Here is a 21,461-nt window from a genome sequence, read left to right as displayed (position 1 = left end):
ACATACTTCACACCATTCGTTATTTTTAGTTAATCGATACGATTTTATCACCATTTTTTAACGTTAAATCATATGAAAAAAGAGAAATACACTTAAAACCCCACTAATTTTGCGGGGTGATAACGTTTACAAAGACAACATGCGCAGTTGTTATTTTATTTGATCGGACTCATTAGATAAAAGATTACGTTTTACAATAGCTGAGATTCTTACATTTTAAATATTTATCGTGCAGGTAGACGGTAACAATAATTATTCTTTACTGACTTAACCCAAATGGAAGATTTTCAATTTTTTTTTGTAAGTACGATAATAATGATTTCTTCATGTATATCATCGAAAAAAAATTGAAACTACACCAAAAGTGAGGTTATTCATCTATTTTTCTTCTTACACAACAGTAGGGCATTTTAAGTCTCAAAATTTGTGAAAGCAATAAAAAAATGGCGGCGTATTATAGTTACATGTAGTTCATTTAGCCATTTGAATACTTTTTTTAAAATGACCATGTCCAGCCACCATCTTGAATGTTAGGACTTTTATTCTCTATTTTATTTTTACCGTTTTTTTCTACACCATTAAAGTCTAACAACACCCTGTATCTAGAAAACGAGGCAGACCTATGGTCATATCAACTTTTTTCCTTAATTTTGGATATAAAATACGATTTTAAAACGAATGCACTGAGTTTTGAATCGCTCTGGATTACTTGAAGTTTTCAAAGAAAAACTTCTTTTAATTTCAAGAAATTACATATTTCTTTAAAGAATATTAATTCCTTGAATATTCTCATGTAAGGGCAAAGGGCCATCACGTCAATAAATTTTAATCTGTAATCTCACATTATGAAATCTCGTGGTATAAACGAGGTAATAAAAACTTTGACATTGAGCTTTGCACTTAATTCTACACAAATTATGATGATAAGTTAACACGCGGCATTTATTTTTAATTAAGTAAGTGTTGTAATAATATACAAGACAGACACCGGCAGAAAGTTGTAAATTCTATTAATATTTATTTTATTCAATCAAATAGGAAAACAAAATGATAGTGCAATGATTACCTTAAATATCTCCTTATCATAAGTCCTCGTTGCACCTTCAAGTTTCAAGATTTTAAAGTGTTTGCGCCGAAAACGGAAATCTTACTGTAGGATTAACGTGATTTTCTATGACTTTTTAACGACTAAATAATTTTATTTTAACAATAACGTATCGTCACTCATTAAAACCGGCATGTCGAATATACCAGTAATAATCGTAACTTTTTTTTTGTTTGGTAATTTTATGGGCAACTATGAGGTTTGAAGGTAAAAAACGTTTAATTTTCTAATAATAGAAGACGGGAAAAGAAAAACACATCATTCTTTTGTTTAAAAGTTTGTTGAGAGTTTTTTTTTATCTGTAAAAAATGTTTCAGTTACTTATAAAACAAATAAATACAAAGAACAATTTGAAACTAATATAAATGCAATGAAAACACTATTTTTAAGATAAAATTCATTATTCAAAAGTAGAATTTTTAAATTTGTAAATAGTGTAATTGCAATTATTATGTGATCAAAATCCTAAATATGCAACTTTTTTAAATCACACGCTTTTACAAAATTACGCAACTTAATAATTCTGACATTTTTTTGTATGTACCTACATTTTATAGTTATTTATAGAGCAAGTGACTTAAACCATTTCAAGTTCAAGTTCAGTTCAGTTTCAAGTTCTTCGTGTGAATAAACAGGTTTAAATCACTTGTTTTATGCAATATTTTATTAAATTTCGAAGTCTTATATTAAAAAAAATTAAAATTACAGTTCTATTAATTTGCACCGCGCCCCGTAGTTGTGACATTGTTGTTTGTTTATTTACATCTGTAAATAAGCAAATGTCATTCAGAGTGATTTAAAAAATTTTTAAATTGTTGAATAATAAGACGAAATTTAATAATAGTTATTAATTAGTTTAAAACTATGAAAAAATGTAACCTGTAAGTTCTATTGTTTCATTTAAAAACTGAATGACTGTTTTAAGCCAATTTGCGTTGAATTTCCGTCAATAACAATAACGTTTACGTTGTTTAAACACTTTCGGCTTGTTCCAATTTAGAGTTTGTTATTGAAACACCGTGTGCATATACACATGACGTACTGTTGTCATATTTGGTTAAACTGTCAGGGATTCCGGTTAAAATACATTATTTTTCAAATGTCAGTCATTCATCAGATCATTTTTATACTCATTAGCAAACAAACGAGGAATCCTCGAACACGATTATTAATTAAATGGTTATAGGTATTTTACAATTTCTATGCCGATTTAATAATTTAATCAATTACAGAAAAAAACCTTGATTTCTCCCCTGAAAATGACCTGACGTTTTGTAAAAGTGAGTGAGGCAACAAAAAAATGCATACATTATGCCAACTTTACGGACTCGGTCAACAAATATAAAGGCGCGCGTTCGATACGATTGAATAACTAATTGAAGTGGCATTCGTTGTTATTGGCAATGTGAGTAACGATTTTAGAAAATAACAATAACGCAAACGTTAATAGAGCGTGTCAACGCTTATAAGATAAGAAAACTTGTTAATTTATTTCAACTTGTATCGTTGAAATATTTACTTTCATTTATAATTTTTTCCAGCCAACTTTCTTTAAAAAAATTTAACTTTGGTCACCTTGTAAGTTATTTCAAAGTGCGCAACGACATCCGACTGAAACCGGATCACTCGAGCAAAATCCGCAACAATTCCAAACAAAAATTACGGTTTTTTTTCGCTAAATTGTTCGACCGTACACCATCAAGATAATTAGGCATATTTAGCAGACAGTCATTAGCAATATATCACACAATTTAAGTTCAATTAATGTCAATTAACGACATGGAAGTTACCCATTCAGGATGGAATTGCTTAAATACTTTAAATATGATGCTAAAATAAATACAATAGATTTGCTTTACAAATATTTAACTTACTAAAATCAATTTGTCAACTCTCTCTGCTGAAGGTCACCCTGTATTTGGTAAATTTACCGGCCAATATCACCTCTACTATTTATCAGAATGAATGAAAAACTGAATATAAATTTTGGTGATGGTATTAATAATTTGATAAAATAACATTTTTTATTAAAATATTTAAATAGAAAGCAAAACGTCACAATCAAAATCAAACTAGTGTCGTTTTGATAAAAGCGGATTTATCACGTGACCCGTTTAATCAAGGGACGTTACAGCACGTGGTTTGAAATGTCTACCCTGTCGATTCTACTGTAACGTTTTGTGTCTGATCTGTCACATTCAAAACTCAGCTCAGATTAAGAGAGTCGATACGTTGGTCAATCGATCGTAATCATTTATTTTACCTGCAAATTTTTTAAGTAAAATCCTGGTGAACTGGTAAACTGTAATAATAGCAAAAAATAGGTAATTTAAAAAAATGTCACATAATCAGATATGAAGTAAAAATTTTACTAAAAAGCCGAGACAACTTAGCAACAACTTTAAAATAGTTTATACAGAGTGTCCATTTTAAATTGAAATGTTGTACAGGGTGATTGATTACATTTTGGCCACCTCTTTAACTATCATATTTTTTTTTGAAATTAAAAACAAGAGACATAAGGTTAAAAGTCAAAACAATCACCCTGTACACGGGGATATTGGAAACAGTTGCAGATACAAAGCGAATTAAATGGAAGAAACCTTACGTATTGGTCTGTGGAAAAATAAACTGATTTAGTTCGATACCGTTCCGTTGATACAGGGTGAAAACAAAAAATTCCATACATGAAAAAATGTCAATTTTTTTGCAAAAGCTAAGAGCATGACAATTTCAAGTTAGGTTAGGTTAGATCAGATAAATATGATCTTTGTCGGTTTTCACCCTGTATAGAGCAAAACCGATTTAAAATATTATTAATCCGAATTATTTTCACGCAGATCAGTACCAACTTTTCTTTCTTTAACCAACTCCATATGTTACACCAAACTGGACACCCTGTATATGTTAAATTTATCTTACTTATTAGTTAATACGTTGACTATTCTACTCAACCATGGTAAAACATTGCAGCGAATATTTCCCACATGTATGAGCAGTGCATTTTCACCAGAATGACAGCGATAACATTACTCTATACAGGGTGCCACAAATTCGTGTGTAACTATAGGGATCTTGGAAACAGTAAGAGATATGTGTAAATGAAGGCAAAGTGGTACAATTTGGAGTGCAACCGTTTAAAAAAAAATACGATTACTTCCGAAAATATCTGAAAAAACCGAAATTTTGGATTTTTTTTTTCCATTTTTCTTATGGGCACGATCACGATATCAATTACTCAATAAATTTTTGGATAGTCAGTAATAATATAAGACCTGGTTTTAAATGTCATGGTTAATGTTATAATCCAGGTGTTTTTATGAAAACACTTGTCTAAGGCAAATCTACTTAAGATCTAGTTTTACACTGCATCGGTGATTGTCATGGCAGTAAACATGTTTTGATTCGAACATAAACGCCTATATCACATCCTAAAAGAGCAGTTATTTAACAAGAAGAGACAGTTGGAAGGAAAAGGAATTAGCGAGAGAAATGGACTTTTCCCACCAAAGTTAAGAGACAATAATCGACTGATATATCGGCTTTGATAGTTGAATATCAAGAGTTTCATCAGACCAGATCAATTATTTGTTTTTTAAGTTAATAACCTAATAAGGATTGAAATCTTCCAATGATTAAGAGGCGAAAAAAAAAACACTTTGACTCAAAAGAAGTAAACAAATCGATCACAACTTTCTTATTTTAAATGGAACACCCTATATATTATTACATATTTGGATTCCTCACAAAATTCTGACCAACTTTTATGTACAATGCCCTATGCCTATTTCTAGCCGTTTTCGAAATATTTGATGTTTTTCCAAAAAAGTGACAGTTGCAACGCTCAACATATTTTTGTACTCTGTCAAAACCGTATTTCATTTTGCAATGAAACTTTGGGTTGTTGTAAATAAAGGATCGTTTTATTTAACTTGCCACTAAAAAAAATTAAAAATTTCAAATTTTTTAAATAGAAACCCACATTTTTTATGACGGAATCATTTTGAGCATTAAAAATTACTATACGTTTCAATTTACTTGCCTATACCTAAATCCAACCCATTTCGTTTTATTTCGGAATAAATATTTTTTATTATTAAAACGTAGTAATTTTTAATGCTCAAAATGATTCCGTCATAAAAAATGTGGGTTTCTATTTAAACAATTTTTCATTTTTTTTAGTGGCAAGTTTATGATTTTTTTTTTGACGACCCTGTATACAAATGAGTCATTACGCACCCTCAGTTAAATAAAACGATCCTTTATTTACAACAACCCAAAGTTTCATTGCAAAATGAAATACGGTTTTGACAGAGTACAAAAATATGTTGAGCGTTGCAACTGTCACTTTTTTGGAAAAACATCAAATATTTCAAAAACGGCTAGAGATAGGCATAGGGCATTGTACACAAAAGTTGGTCAGAATTTTGTGAGGAATCCAAATATTTAATAATATATAGGGTGTTCTATTTAAAATAAGAATCGACGAAAATGTGATCGACTTCCGGTATAAACGGAAAGGAAAAAGCCAAATTTTCAAAACTCTCCTATTTATACTTTTTCCAATATCAATCGATGTCTTTCGTCGTGGGACACCCTGTATTTGACTTGAAAATTGGATGCAATTTTTATTTCAAAATAAAATTAGATAAGAGACAACCGGCAACATGTTTCCTACCAAATACAAAGGGAGATCAGCCAAAAACATTAACCCAACATCAAAGATTATACCGGCTGTCCTTTCTTGTTAAATAGCTATATTGTGATTGTGGAGAAGGACATGCTGTGTACTATTAAAAAGCATTTTTTGACCTGTTATAGGAAAAACTACTACTGCATCAATTTTATAACTTTTCCAAACTGATTGCAAAATGATTAGTAAAAAAATATCTACTTACATAAAGTCTAATGCTCTTGACATTTACTTAACATTCATAATAAAACCGAGTTTCGATTGGGCTAACTATAATTGCGCTCGATCACGACTAGCTACGACCATTTTGCATATGATCCAGTCGCTAATTGTTAATCCAACGTAGTTTTAGCACCAATCGAAACATTTCGATCCAACTTTTCAATATTTTCCTAATTATATAACACTGAAACTGTTTCCAACCTTGGGTTCTTAGGTTAACAGTCTCAAATTAAACTGCGATAATTTGGGAATGCTTTTCGTTATTACTGTTTAATGCTGTCGATTGTGGTTAAGTGACGATAACTCCCCAAACAATTAAAACCTATTTAGCAATCACGTGATGGTCACGTGAAGATGGTCAATTAGTGTAAAAGGCTTCGAAGTTGGTAGAGACAAGTCAACAATGTGCAGCTGCCTGGCCTGTTGACCTAACTGGTTCGTAAGTTATGTTTTTTTCCACGTACCTTATAGTGACTGCCAATAAAATAATAATGACTGCGACTAGTAGCATGGCAACGCACACCCCACTGATCATGTACAAACTCTCATTGGGCGCATCTGGAACAAAAAAAAGTCAATCAAAGTACAATAATGTTTTTATAGTCGGCCACGTGTCGACAATTTTACCAATACATATTGAAAACGATTACAAAGAATACAAAAACGCTAACCTACGGCTAATTTTAGCCACCTCACGGAGGTCACGAACCATTGTTTGTTGTTGCGAATAATATTCATAAAGCCAATTTAACAACCCTATAAGAAATAGAGGCTGGTTCGTTAAAACCGCATTAAATTGATTGATGCCCCACACACGTCGATACCGTTATCAGCATTGAACTTATTTTCCCATTGTGTGTTTTTTTCTGTGGCTTTGGACTATTTTTAACGTCAGAACAAGGTCGCTTTTATGAAATTATTCCTAAAGAAACAGGAAAACTAACATACAGGGTGATTCACAGTTTAATGGAAATAAAAGTGAGGCTTGTAGAGCACCGCAAAGGTTTGAAAAATATTGGTAGGATTTCGTCTTCAACCCGTACAGTTTATGAGATATTTTAATGAAATCTGTGTAGTAAGTACTTGAACAGACGAAAAACCTTCCAAAATTAACTTAATTTTACCGCGTTTACAATGAAAAATTTACTTTAAAATTTGAGTTTGTTTTTCGCCTTTTGTGTAAATACAAAAAAAAGTGCAATCGACAAAAAAGTTTCTACACGAAGTTGCAGAAAAATTAGACTTAAAATGTCTCGTAAATGTAGGAGTCAAACAGAAAATACCAATACTATTTGGAAAATTGAACACCCTGTATAATCCTTAAGTGTAAATATGCGGTAAGTAAAATAATTCTTTTGGAGCTTATTAAATTGGCGTTATGATCGAAATTAACTATAATTCTTTTCAATAGAAAGTGAAGGAAAAATGGTCCATAATATCATTTAATCAAACTGTTTACTTTGTTACAAACATGTGATCTGGAGTAGGTAGTTCCAGGGCTAGTGGCACGTAATAATTGTCGTTCCTTTTCTATTACATGTTAACTGAGATAGATGAAAATTTGACGTATGCTATTTACAAATTTTTAATTTCGGCCGCGTTCGTTTTCACGCTCCATGGAACGAGCATAGCGTTTTACGTCAGAATGACGTAATTTGACAGTTGGTCAAATTATGGTTTTGCCATATTACGTCATCGTGACGTGAAAAACGCTCTACTCGCTCCATGGAGCTTGAAAACGAATGCGGATTTCGTGAAGTTCAGGCATGGATGTAAAATTTCCGTTTGTGTGTCAAGAAAAAGCAGCCAGCTGAAAGCTGCTTTTTTTGATCAATCACAAACTATGAACAAAGTGCTGTGATTTACGCAAATACTGCATATGTAAGCTTGGAAAATGTTTTCATTTACCCTAATTTGTATACAGGGTGGTCCAGTTTTAAGTGTTAATAATTCACCATTTGATAGCTAATTAAAAAATAAGTTGACTTGCATTATGTCATTTTTCTGAAAAACGTTTCCTAAGGAAGATACAGTCCTCCAAATTTCAATTTAAAAAATCGTTTTATAGTTTAAAACTGAACATACAAGACTTGTGAAAGTCCAAATTTGTACTGAATAGTCTAAAAACGTGCTTTTACTACTAGGAATGGTTTTATGATTCGCTTTCTCAGACTGCCATCCTGGTTGAGTGTCTGAAACTGGCATTCAAGAACTAAAAAAAGTCCGGAAATCAAGACAAAGATTGTATTGTGCATGAAACTCATTTTTTACTACTAAAAATAATATAAAAGTTGACTTTTAATGCTAGAACTGACTTTACTAGAACTAAAGAGAGTCCAAAAGTATATTTTCAAGACTTTAATTGGTGTACAACTTAATTTTCTGAATAGGACAACAAGTCTAGAAGTAAATTAAATTTTCGGACTATTTTATTTCTAAAAATTAGTTCTCAAGACTATTATTGTAGCATTTGGTACCAAAATTTTATACTTTTATTACTGAAGAAACTTGACTTTTGGAAATAGTCTTAAACTCGATTTTTCAGTCTTAAAAAGCACTAAAAACAGTCTGAATTTCTTAGAGGTGCTACAATTTATTGCACCTATGAGTGTAGAAGTCAATTTAATAGTGAAGAAGCTTGAAATAACATTTTCAAGACTATGGTCAGTGGACAAACTGGCTTTTAGGCCTGATAAGTCAAAAACTTTGTAAAGATAGTCTTGAAACTCGATTTGAGGCACTGAAAACAGCCTAGTTTATTAAGAAATACCCGAATTTTTAGCACTGAGGTGTCTAGAAGTCGATTTAATAGTGACAAAGCTTGGAATGCCATTTTAAGTCTATGAAGAATGTAAAAAATGTTTTTTAAGTTTGCTATGTCAATAACTTGGTGAAGATAGTCTTGAAACTCGATTTTCCAAGCTGAAAGCAGTTTTGAAGCACTAAAAATAGTCCAGAAGTCGAAGAAAATGAAAAGCAAAGTAAAAAGCACGAAAAGTTCGTTTTCAAGACAATTTTCATGAATCTAATGTCAATGTCCTGCATCTAAGACTATTTTCAAGACTAAAATATTGAAATTTGTCTTCAAATTATGAAAACGTACTTCAAATGCAAATTTTAAGCTTCTGATGTAACTTTTCATTAGTTCAGTCACATTTTGGGGTTCAAGTCAATTTTTAAGGTTTAAATGTATGAATTTGTAGTAACAAGTTCTTGAAAAAGTAGTTTTTATGTCTACAAGTCGATTTTTAGTATTAAAGTCTCTCGATTTGCATGAAAACTGGTTACAAACACAATTTTTAAGCTTCTGAAATGTTTATCTTTTCTAATTCAATTTTCAAAACTAAAGTCTTATAGTTTGTCTGGAAACTATGAAAACTGGCTACTATAATATTTTTTAAACTTCTTAAGTGAATTTTCCATTTTCAAGACAATTTTTAAGTTGGGTTAGTTTTGGGTCTTAATTGGCTATGGATTGGTGAATTATTGACATTTAAAACTGGACCACCCTGTATAATTTGACATTAAGGAAATTAACAACTAATTCTCTTCTAAGAATATATAATAAGAAAACAAGCCTTTCAAGGGTGTGTTTTCCTAAATATAAGCTAAAACGATGTGATAATAAATATTTATCGCAAAACGTGTCAGCGCCCACCTGCACTAATTTTATTATAAACTGCAATTAACTAATTATACTCTGGAGGATTGATAAGAGTTTTATTAATAGAAATAGAGCCAAACTACATCTGTAGCACTTTACGTCAAATGTAAATCGTAGCTTAGCGCCGTGTCACTCAAAATGTACGATATTGTTGTTGATAAATGGCGATAAATGTTATTAATACCGTTATGCCGGTTGTTTTTGATTACAACATTCTGGAAAGCCGTTCTCGATAACATGAGGTTCCAATATGTGTTAATTAACTAATATTTGCAGACAAATTACTCCGATATCACTTTGGTTAGTTCTAATGAAGTAAAATTGGAACAGCCCATCTTTGTAACCAAAATCTGTCTTACATTAAACGTTAGTAATATTGAAAGATGTATTCGTTTGCGTCAAAACGGTAATGATTACCCAAAAGTTATTTATTTAGTTAGTTTTTCTCGCGGTAAATGCCTTCTAATTTCAAACACGTTTTTAAGCACCTCAAAGTTAATTAACTTTATGGGTTTGCCGAGCTATTTTCAGTTTTATAGGGAAAAAATAGGTTTTCTAGCGTTAGAGTTGGATTATTAAACGTTTGCGGTTTGAGGTAATTTTTCATGGAAAAACGCGTCAACACGTACAAAAAACATATAAAGGAAACTTCAGCAAAAAAAACTATACAGGTGTGGTAAATCCACAAGCGACCAAACTAGGAAAACCGTGTAACGGACAGAGAAACGTAGGTAATTACATGCGCGGGAGAAAGACAGAAAACGAAAAAAAAAATCAAGTAGGCCATATTTTTAGCGCGCTGTTGCCAAACGCCGTAAGTAAGTTTGTCGAGGGTATTGAATACTTACGGCGTTTGGCAACAGCGCGCTAAAAATATGGCCTACTTGATATTTTTTTCGTTTTCTGTCTTTCTCCCGCGCATGCATTTACCTACGTTTCTCTGTCCGTTACACGGTTTTCCTATGGTCGCTTGTGGATTTACCATACCTGTATAAAAATAAAGAACTATCCGATAGGAACTGAGTATGAAATGACCTGTCAATCTTGACAGAGTTGAAGTTTGACATGTGACGCACTATCACGTTTAAAACAATATTCAACCTGCTGAAAAGTGACATTTTCAAGCTGTTAAGGTGGTTTGCATCTTTTGTAAATGACACTTTTCTTATAACACGTTTGTAACAGGGCAAATTTAAATTCCTTTCCGGAAGTAATTTCAAACTACCACATCTGTCAATGTTAACTGATTGACTGGCAAACTGAAAAAGAGAATTGAAAACTATCAAGTTATTTAGAACATGTTGGAAACTATCCTAAACACTTTAGGTACATGTGACTGACTGATTTAGGTGCTAATTAACCATAAACTAGTAGCTTTGCCACTGATGATATTTACTGTAAACGCTGTCGCAAATGCAAAATAATCCTAGTGATATCAGCAAATTAAACTTTGAAAGGGTAGAACAAATTTTTGCGTACTCTCTTGGTAAATTTGGCATTTAACTGAAATGTTGGTATGCCACCTAGCAAACTTATGAGTTGGTAATGTGCCTGACAAGGACCGCCTTTTCCTTGTATAACGGCAAAGAGAATTCAGCGCAACGTTGTCACGTTACTGACCAAGCCTGAAACAATAATCAAAGTATTGTGCCTTATTTTTAAAAAAGATGTGGAAGTTCTTTCAGGATAGAACAGTAATATATGCAAAACACGCTGATATTTACTTTTTCTCAACTGTCACTTCTGAAATAAACAAGACAGTTTGTTCAATATTTTCACAACCCTGTAACTTCTGCTGCTGACGAAAAAATACTTTCAGAGCAAAAACCATCGATGGAGTGTAATCATTCATAATGCACACACATTTTGTTATTAATAAAAAGCAATATCAACGTTGCGCAGCATTTTTTAATAAATATTTGCTGTTGACATTGAGCTAGAAACACTTTTAATGAGTTTTCTGGGGAAACCCTCCTTATTTCATTCAAACTGGATCGATCTGGATCGTAAAACGTAGTAGTTTTATTGATAATGCAACTCGTTTCTGTCCTTTTGATTCAAATTACTTACGACAAAAACCGTCTAGACAGTACACCAGGTGTATAAAGACCGAACCTGATGAAAAGGTGTGCCCCAAATTGAATAAACGTATGTTTCAGACTTGAACCGTTTAGAAAAAACAAAATTTCCCACTCGTTTAAGTTATCGACTGCTAAATTAACTGTACGTACATCAAGTTAGTTTATTATTTTTTCGGGAAACGTATAAACATTAAAGCTAATCGAGTTGCCAATTTTTACACAAACATCCTTCCTGTACAGGTAAACTTTCATATTTTATTACATTGACCAGATCCTAGTCTATCCGTCATACCTGTATTTTGATTTTTTTTCGTTTATTTTTTCAACAATCTTACGGGTATCTACGCACGTAAAACGGAAAATTTTGGTATTGAGAAAGTTTTGCTCACAAACAATAAAGCTATCTAATCGACTCTACAATAAAACCGATGTCATGTCTGATAACGTGACTTGCTGCGTTTCTGTTGACAATTGATCACGTGAGGGCTGACAACAGTGTATCAATGAAGAAATGTCCAAAATAATAGTAACCGATTATTATTGACATTTGACACCTGAGAGTGATCACTGTAAACATCGCCCTCTGTACAAGAAAGCCAAGAAGGTGCATGCCAAAAATTCCAATATGGCCGAAATAGTGGTTGACAGTTTGCATTTGTTTGTATTGTGGAAATTGAGTTTTTCGATGATTAAATTAATTTTTAAGGTTTAAGGCTAACGCCGCCATTAAAAGTGACATTCTAGGCTTTCTTGTACATAGGGCGGTGCTGTAAACAAATGATATTTTAAAATTCCTCATTTGACGATTGACATTTGACATGTGTCTTCAAGATCCCATCCTCGTTGGTTACAGTCCCATCCCTAAGTTAGTGATGACATTCTAGTTGGAAAGTTGGCAATTTCTCTTCCTTGAGAGTTTTGATCTTCTGAGTTTCCTTACTAATAGAGCATCTGCTTGTAATTGGTAATTTTCGTCTGTTGCTACTAAAACTGTATAAACCATAGAAAGGACAAAGCAGATCTTTTCTTAATGGTCTGCCGGTTTTGTCTGTTGCTAGGCGAAAAATCTGCTTTGGATTTGACAGTGGGTCACGTGTGGAGACTGTCAAAATTTTTGAAAAGATGTAAATCTCGTGAAGAACTTTTGACAGACAGTACAAGTACATACAGGAGAAGGTCAGGTTAATAATGCCATATTATGTTTCATTTTTTTTTTCACATTGAAAATCCTGATTATAAGCGATGATGCAGATATTGTTCTTGTTATTATGTAATACCCACTACAACTACATAAATAACTTACGAGAAATGTCAAAACTGGAGCGAAATTTAAAACATACTTTTTACTTTAAACAGCCTTTTTTTCAATCCTGATGTCCAATCATGGCGTAACCAATTTAGGATTAAGGTTTATAATATAAACACTGAAGGTGGCGCCTTCGTGTAGCCTTGACAAACACGACAATTTAATAAAGGTGGGTACACAAATATGGCGACATCCACACGACCATAGCCTTACCCTTGGTTTTTTTTTTAATTCAAATTAATTGATGTGTAAGGTTATGTTTGTAGTGAATTTCCGTGATATATTTATATTGTAAATCACTTTTCTGTTTTGTTGGTAGAAAGTTAAAAATACTTTTTGGTGGATTATCAGTGGACGAAACCGAAGATATGCAATCAAATGGTTGGCGTAACTAAACCAAACCGCCAATAACAGTAAAATTTGTTATTTGTGCAAATCATCCATTCAATTAAATTTATTGAGCAGATTGCAGCATTTAAAAGATCGTTGTGATCGGGTCAACGATATCAGTTAACCGTTTCTCGTGTTTGCCATTTACTTGTTGCGATTACAGTTTTCCACCCTTGAACTAATTGGTTGCTTCTGCATCTTCTTTTCTCGTTAAGAACCACGTTGACTTTGGTGAATTTCATTAAATCTCTTGTCGAAATTTCTGTCCCCGTTACCCACTGACACAATTTTCGATTTGAATGAACTCGCAACCGTTGTATAATCCTCTATAACTGTGTCAACCGAATCACCGTAAATCTAGAGTAATGTTAGGAAATCTTTCGTTTTTCTGTTATTAAATCTCAAAATAGTTACCTTAACATAGTCTTTGTTTTTAAGTTTAGTAACAATGAGTAAAGAAAATGAAATTCCAGGTTATTTCAAACGTAAATTGCCGATTATCCAAATTGTCTGTTCAACCTCAATGACTTTAATAATAGTGAGTAATGCACAAAATTCCACTTTTACCAATAGGAGAAAGTGTCTTTTTCTGTAGAATTTCCGAATTTCTTTAAATACTTATAATTAGAGTCCGAGTGAAAAAAAGCGCTTAAAAAACAAAACTATTTTCCTCAATCTGTAAAAAAGCTTTAAAAAAAGAACAAAACTCTTTCAGAGATGCAATTTTTTATTTTTTTCGTCTTGAAAACTTCAAAAATTTGTTTGAACTACTTAAGGAGCATTTGAAAAGTTTTTGGGCAGTTTAAAGAGCATATTGAAGGTTCTGGAAAGCTTTAGAGGCATTTGGAAGCTTCTAGACTGTTTTGATACCTTTTGGGAGTTTCTAGACTAGTTAAAGAGCATTTGGAATCTTTTAGACCGTTGTGGAAGGCTTGTGACTGCTTGGGAAGCATTTTGGCGTCCCCGTAGTGTTTTAAAACCTTTTTGGACAGAGCATATTGAATCTTTTAGACTGTCTTGAAGTGTTTTGGGAGCTTCTAGACTGTTTTAAAAGCATTTTGCAGTTTCTGTAGTATTTTGAAATCTTTTTTGACTACTTTAGAAGCATTTGGAAGGTTTCTGGAGAGTTTAAGAAGCATTGAAGGTTTTGGACTGCTTTTAAAGCATATGAAAACTTATGGCTGGTTCTAGGAACTTGTGGAAGCTTTTAAACTGTTGAAAAGCTTTTATAAGCTTTTGCAAGGCATTTTGGAGCTTCTATAGTGTTTTGAAATGTTTTGAAATTTTTTTAGACTACTTTTTTTAGACTACTTATACTTACCAATTTTGCAACAGATAATTGGTATGTTTTTGTCTCTCAGAAGCCTTCAATATCTCAATATAGCTATTGCAATAATTGTAAATTAAAACCTATTCAAAATAAAACCATACTAAAAATTACAGCACAAAAAAATAAATTAAGTACAAAAAGAAGAGAAAATCAAAAAAAGCACGAAAAATCTGTCAATTGACATGTTTTTGCGTAAATCGTTCACATTAGATGTCGAAGTTTGGTAGCTTTTATTATTTACAAAAAGCAAAATTTCTACTACTCACTTATAATAGTAAAATATTGTATTAGCTAATTTTCTCGTTGTTCTGGAGATCCTAAAGAGAAAATTTGTATGTAATTTAATTTGAGATTTTTATTTTTCGTTTCCTTATAACCTTAATTTTGATACACATTAAACGCTTTTTTATACAGGGTGAAAATTCCTACTTGTCAAGTAGTGCAAAATTGCAGTTTATAGTTACAGACTATAGTTCAGGTGGGCGTTTTTAAACTACCCATCCGGTATATTCCTAATATTATGGTTGTACAAAAAAAAAATAAAACGAAATCAAAGTCTTTTCTGGGAAACCGTGTTCATAAATTTTCGATCGAGTGATTCACCCGAAACTGTGTTAACGTGTGTCGAGGAAATCGGTTTTCCAGCGACTCTATAAATATTTGCATTAAAATTGCAATTGTCCATTTGTTATTACCAATCTAAAAGGAAACGAGCAGAGTGAAAACGTGTGTTTTTGTATTTTGAAACTTTGTGATATATTGTGTTTTGACTGTTGTTTATCGCTTTTAATATGTCAAATCTTTGCCAATCAACTGGATAAACAAATACATCTAAAAGGCTTTGTCCTTATTAGCTGACTTAATTTAAAACACAATCAATTGAGAGGCTTAGATCAGGTGGTCACGAGATATTCATCATATTGTTAATAACGCAATCTTGTGATCAAGTGTCAGATTACTTCACATGATCTGCTCTTGGTTCTTTCTGGTTCGAGCCAGTTCATTGGCTTTATAATATTTTTCTCTCTCCTTCACAAAACGAGTTTAGTCATTGAAATTTGATAAATTATAAAGTTAATTAAGCAATCATTGTGTTCAAACCTATTACTGTTATTAGATCATCGGGATTTCTTGTCCAGACAGATTTAAACGAGTTGTGTAGTGAAGGTTGATTGCCGCGGTTCGAATTACGACGATTTTCGTCGATAAAAATAGTTCTCTTATTATTTTAAGCCTGGTAACTCAAACGTATAAATGGAACAGTTTCTGATCTTTGTGCTGATCAATTTGAACGTTTTAAGCACAGTAAAAAAATGGATTTTAAACGTCCTAGTTAACGGGTAAAAAAGCTTGAAATAACGAATTCTGAGACTCAACACACAAAAAACGCAAATTCAGCTCAGACTTGCAACAGCAATAAACTTTGCTTTGTACTGCGATAAACGTGAAACTTGTTGCCTATTTTCGCACAATGTTAGTGGCATTTTATTAAATTTTTTCAATAATATCATAAAAAACAATACGATTCCTTAATAGAAAAACCAATAAAACAACCGAGACATCCTTGAGTAGTCATCTACCGCATTTATGCGCGAGTCAATCATTTCAAGTTAAATAACTCTTTTTGGAAACCCGAAAGGTTCACAAACCCAAAATGGTCAGGCAGAAACCATGAAGGTCTAAAATGTAGAGCCTACACAATCCGGTGTTACCTTCCTATATAATATTTGACTTTACTATCTTAGTTTCTTAAGCTATTTGAAGGATTAAATTTTGTCGAGTAGCCAACGTCTAATAGTAACTCCATAAGTGGATGCTGCTTTTTTTTGAATAATTACGATGTACAAACAGTGCTGAAAAACACCTTGATATCAATAAAGCACAATTTTGCTTAGCATCAATTTGGGTCACAAGGACAAATCCTGTAAGAATACCAATTTATTGCAATCCAATTTTAACCTTATATCATTTAAATTGTTAAAACAAAAGTACACTTTAGCATGCAGAAATTGTTTTCAGCCATATCACATTGATATCAATAAGAATCAATTTTGCTTAACTTAACGAATTTTAATTATAATGACAAATCCCACCCGGATAACAATAATTTGTTTCAAGCAAATTTCGACTAAATATGCAATCAAATTTTTAGATAACACATCAATTTTGATAATGTCTTTTTTTCAGAAAAAAATGTGCTGCTTGTGAAGAACATGAAATAAGGTATTAATAGATTGTTTAATAGTCTATTGCAAAAATGCAGCTCTGATGATGCCAACAAGGTAGAAACGCGTGTCAGAAATATTGTCTTTATGCTGTCACAATCAATCATATTATTTTACTCTTTAAAAATCAAAATATTCATGGTTTAATTTACCATACTGAATATAGGAAATATGTTAATTACTTGGCTTTGGATGAAAAATTCATTTTGTCATTTTCAAAATGGCCGTTTAGAAAATAGGTTAATTACAAGAGATTTTAAACTTAATTTCAACAATTTAAATGAGTTACACAAAATGGTGACGCTTTAGTAGACATAAAAAAATTAACTTTCTCCAATTATACGACATTATTTGGAGACTGTAAAACTAGACGTATAAATCACGGGAGCTAAAAGAGGGCATTTGTAGGTTAAAAACCCTGAAACCGTCGCGCATACCAGACTTAAGGTGCTTTGACCTCCAAACTATTGCCTTCAAAATGGGACCGATCTCTGCCTTTTAAAATTCTAAGAATATATTAGACACGAAGACAAAGGCAATTTTGCTGGATTTTTCGTAGGGTTTCGTCGAATACTCGATAATTAATTTGTACAATTTATTTACGCCTTTACCAAGTTTTATTAATACACTCTCCATCAGTTCGTATTGAGTAAATTTCCATCTCGTTCGCAAGTTAAATCTGTTTCAGGGTTTTTCACACATGTCAGAAGTGAAATTAATTAAATAAATATACCTACCAGTTGCGATTATTTTAGAAGATTTTTCAAACTGTTTAGTGAAATCATTATAGATTACTGTAACTAATCTCTTGTCCATCATGCTTAATTTATTAACAACTATTTTTTAGATATTGACGTTAATAAAGATAATTATCACAGTGTGAATTCTTGTTTTATTTCCAATTTTTTTTTGACTTGTGAGAGAATAAACAAAATTTTAACTACGCACATGACATAACGGTAATAATAAATTTTCCGCTGTCGCTAGGTTATTGTTTTTATCACACGGCTTTTTACAAAGATTAAGTCACAATAATAAATCATCCTTGGAGTGTGTTATCATTCGATTAATTGGTTTTTAATTTTCTTGACGGCCACTAATCGATCCAATTGGAAACGCAATAATTAAATTACAACAGTTGTCGTTCACATCAGTATAATTTTAAATGTTCAAATTGTTTTAATAATTAGTCCAAATTCTTACAACTTTTTTACAAAATTTACTTGTCTACACCATTTACACATGTAGTTTAGAAAGCGTCAGTTGAATTTTAGAAACCATAAGATGAATTTAAAAAATATCACTTATATTTCAGAAAAGGTACTTTCAATTTTAGAATAATAACTTTGATTTTCGAAATTGCAATTTGTATTTCAGATTAGTCACTTGTATTATAGAAAAGAGCAGTTGGATTTTAGACATGGTCATTTGTAATTTGGAAAATTAAAGTTGAGCAAAAAAAGTAAATAAAAAAAAAGTAAATAAATAAAAAAAGTAAATAGTTTAACGAATATTTTTAATAACATTGTGGTCTAAGCAGTTCAATGAAAAATCGATTTATCTCGAAAACCGTTTATTTTATCGAAATAAAGGAAGAGTACAATTTTTCGATAAAAATGTCAAGAGTATCCATTAATGGCGTTTGCAGCTGAAAATAATGACAGCTGTCAAAGTTTAAGCAAATTGTGTCTTAGGTCCAGTTAGTTTCTGCCTTTCGAAGACGAGATACCTGGTTTTCATATCAAATAGAAGGTCTCGTTCGATAAAACGTTAAACCCAATAATCATTACAATATACAAAGTTTCAAAAGTTACGGCCAAAAACGTTAAATGGAAGGCAGTTCTTTGGGGCTCGATATTTCCGTTAAGAGTGACTTTAAAAAAAAATTATATGAACAAATCGTATTATTTTGACCTCCCCTGCATGCCCCCGGGAGATTGTCATATAGTATGGGACACACTGTATATTTTATATAAATCAATACTCGATGGGCGGGTTTTTTTGCTTAAAGTGATATTAAAAAAAACCATGAACTAATAACCACATAGAAACACAAAAAAATCTGAAATTGAAATAACGCGTTCTAAAATACAAGTGACCTTTTCTGAAATACAAGTGACGAATCTGAAATACAACTTACGTTTTCTAAAACCAAATTGACGATAATGAAATACAAGTTATAGATTCTGAAATCCAACTTATATTTTTAAAATCCAAGTGATATTTTCTAAACTACATGTGTAAATGGTGTAGAAATTTGATATATTTAACGTTTTCTGCTAAAATCATAAAAAAAATTCTTTAGAAACATTTGATTTGCTGATTTTCAGTTATAGTTGCATCTCATTTTAGGCATAATTAATCTAAAACAGGTTGACGTCAATAAGGCTCCATTTCGCAGAGCATTAATTTAAATTGTAACGGCAATTCGCGTAAGGATGCTGATTTGTTTAAAGCCAATTTCGATTTTATTTGCATCCATATTTTTAAATTATGAGATCAATTTGTAAATGTTAAAATTTGATGTGAGGTTCCGTTTATAATATATTCCAGTCCATAATTAATCAAACATGACTTTAAGTTTCCGACAATAAAGCTACTTTTTTGATTAATTGATTGATTGAATAGTAATCAATTCCAATACAGTGCCGCATACTAAATAAAACACTTAAACCATATTAAATAAATTATTACAACTAACTTAATGTGACGTAATTTAACAGATAGTCACAGATAAAATCACCGTTGCTGATAAAGTTGTCACGTGACCATCTGTAGGATGACGTCACACGCATTTGTTGAGTGCATTGGATTAGCACTCTACTTGACGATGATAGTAACCTAAAACTATACAAAATGTACAATTTTTCATAATAAAGTTTTTGTTTTTCACACATGTAAGTTTTGTCAATTATGATACACGAATTTGATAATAAAACTTATTTTTAATTTGAAATTACACCTCGTACTAAAAAAATTAGACCATTTTACTTACATAAGCCGGATATAATAGAATCTAGTAGATTTTAAGCAGCAAACAGTCAAATTAACATCACAGATGCTAAACAGTTGAATGGACAAAACTCCAGACAGACGCAATCTACCAAGTATAGTCTAGTCGATATTTGCATACATAAACATTTTAATTTAAAACAAATCCTACACGAAATTTGCGATACAATGTATTTTGGGACTGACACTGAATTCGAGGCAGCCTTGGGTTCACACTTCCTCAATTTTTTTTGCAAAAGACCTTCTAAATTTACAGTCTGTTACTATTGAATTTAAGTCCTAAACTGTTGGTGATTGAAACGTGGAAAGGTTAAATTAGACAGAAATAAAAACGTCTTAGATAGTTGTTCAATAAACAGGAGCCATCTGTACAAATATCGAATTATTAACACTCTCCGTTCCTGAATTTGTATGTTTTATTTCCTATATTATATGCGACTGAATTTTATGATAAACAAAACACTCTGACTTTGACCGATTTTTCATAAATCCGTATATTTTCTAAGGTCGGTGTATTTGGTTGTCTGGCTTCTCAAAATAGACAAAACCCGGTAGAATCTGGATTGAATATGTTTGATGAAGTTTGATTTCGGTTTGACTAATACAAAGAAAAAAGCCGCTAATACCCAGAAAATTGTTGTCTGCATCGCGTTTATTTATGTGCATTTAACCTAGATTTGTTTTAATTATAGTTTACCATTTGACACTTGTATATTATTTTGGTACTAAACTTATTTTCGTGCACCCATCAGGTTGTCCGTCTATAATAATCCGATGCAATCGCGGTCCTATGACGTCAATGTGACGTCAACACGTGGCTTTTTCTAGGTCTTGAGGGCGACGAATCTATTTTCTAGCTGGCCTGATGCAAGAATGAAATCGAAAATGTCGAAGTTTGTTCCCTGGAACTTGCATAATGCTCCAAAAGAATAGCATTCTAGGTTAAGTTTTAATTTGACTGTGACATTTTGCATCTGACTTTTCACAGTCAAATTACAACTTAACGTTAGAGGTTAGAGTTATCTTAGGGTAGTCAAAAAAGCAGTTTTCAGATTGCTGCTTGACCAATCACAAAATACGAACAATGCTGTGATTTACCCATGAAAGACTATACATCTGGGAATTCCATTACAAACATTTTTATCAACATTCAGTACATCATGTGACCCTAAAATTGCCTGCAGCGTTAAGGTCACGTGCTTTGAGTTGCGCTTATAAATTTACTGCCCCTACAGGCAAATTTAAGGTCTGTTCGCAGAAGCAATCCCTGACTGGTTTCCAACTCAGAAACAGTAAATGTCAAGTTTTATTGGTTTAATGCTCATTCTGACTTGTGACCAATGGATTGGAGATTTCTCTGATTACTAGTTGGAGTGAAGATTCTCTCTGCGAACAGACCTAATACAAAAGTGTCATTTCTGGAGTTACCCGAC

At 32.0% G+C, this 21,461-nt stretch overlaps 1 protein-coding gene across 5 annotated transcripts in view; it reads right to left on the bottom strand.

Annotated features, from left to right (window-relative positions):
• LOC145724411 (uncharacterized) overlaps positions 1-21,461 on the bottom strand; it is an 84,286-nt gene that overhangs the window by 16,256 nt on the left and 46,569 nt on the right. For all 5 annotated transcript variants that reach the window (XM_081972688.1, XM_081972689.1, XM_081972685.1 and 2 more), the window contains one exon: positions 6,485-6,578. In XM_081972688.1, coding sequence (XP_081828814.1) covers positions 6,485-6,578 — 94 coding nt within the window. The remainder of the gene's footprint in view (positions 1-6,484; positions 6,579-21,461) is intronic.

Source organism: Ips typographus, linkage group LG2, assembly GCF_016097725.1.
Source record: "Ips typographus isolate SLU linkage group LG2, UJ_Ityp_2.0, whole genome shotgun sequence".
In the NCBI taxonomy this organism is placed as follows: Eukaryota; Metazoa; Arthropoda; class Insecta; order Coleoptera; family Curculionidae; genus Ips; species Ips typographus.
Note: the sequence above shows the minus strand (reverse complement) of the source record. Positions and strands in the feature narration are given on the sequence as shown.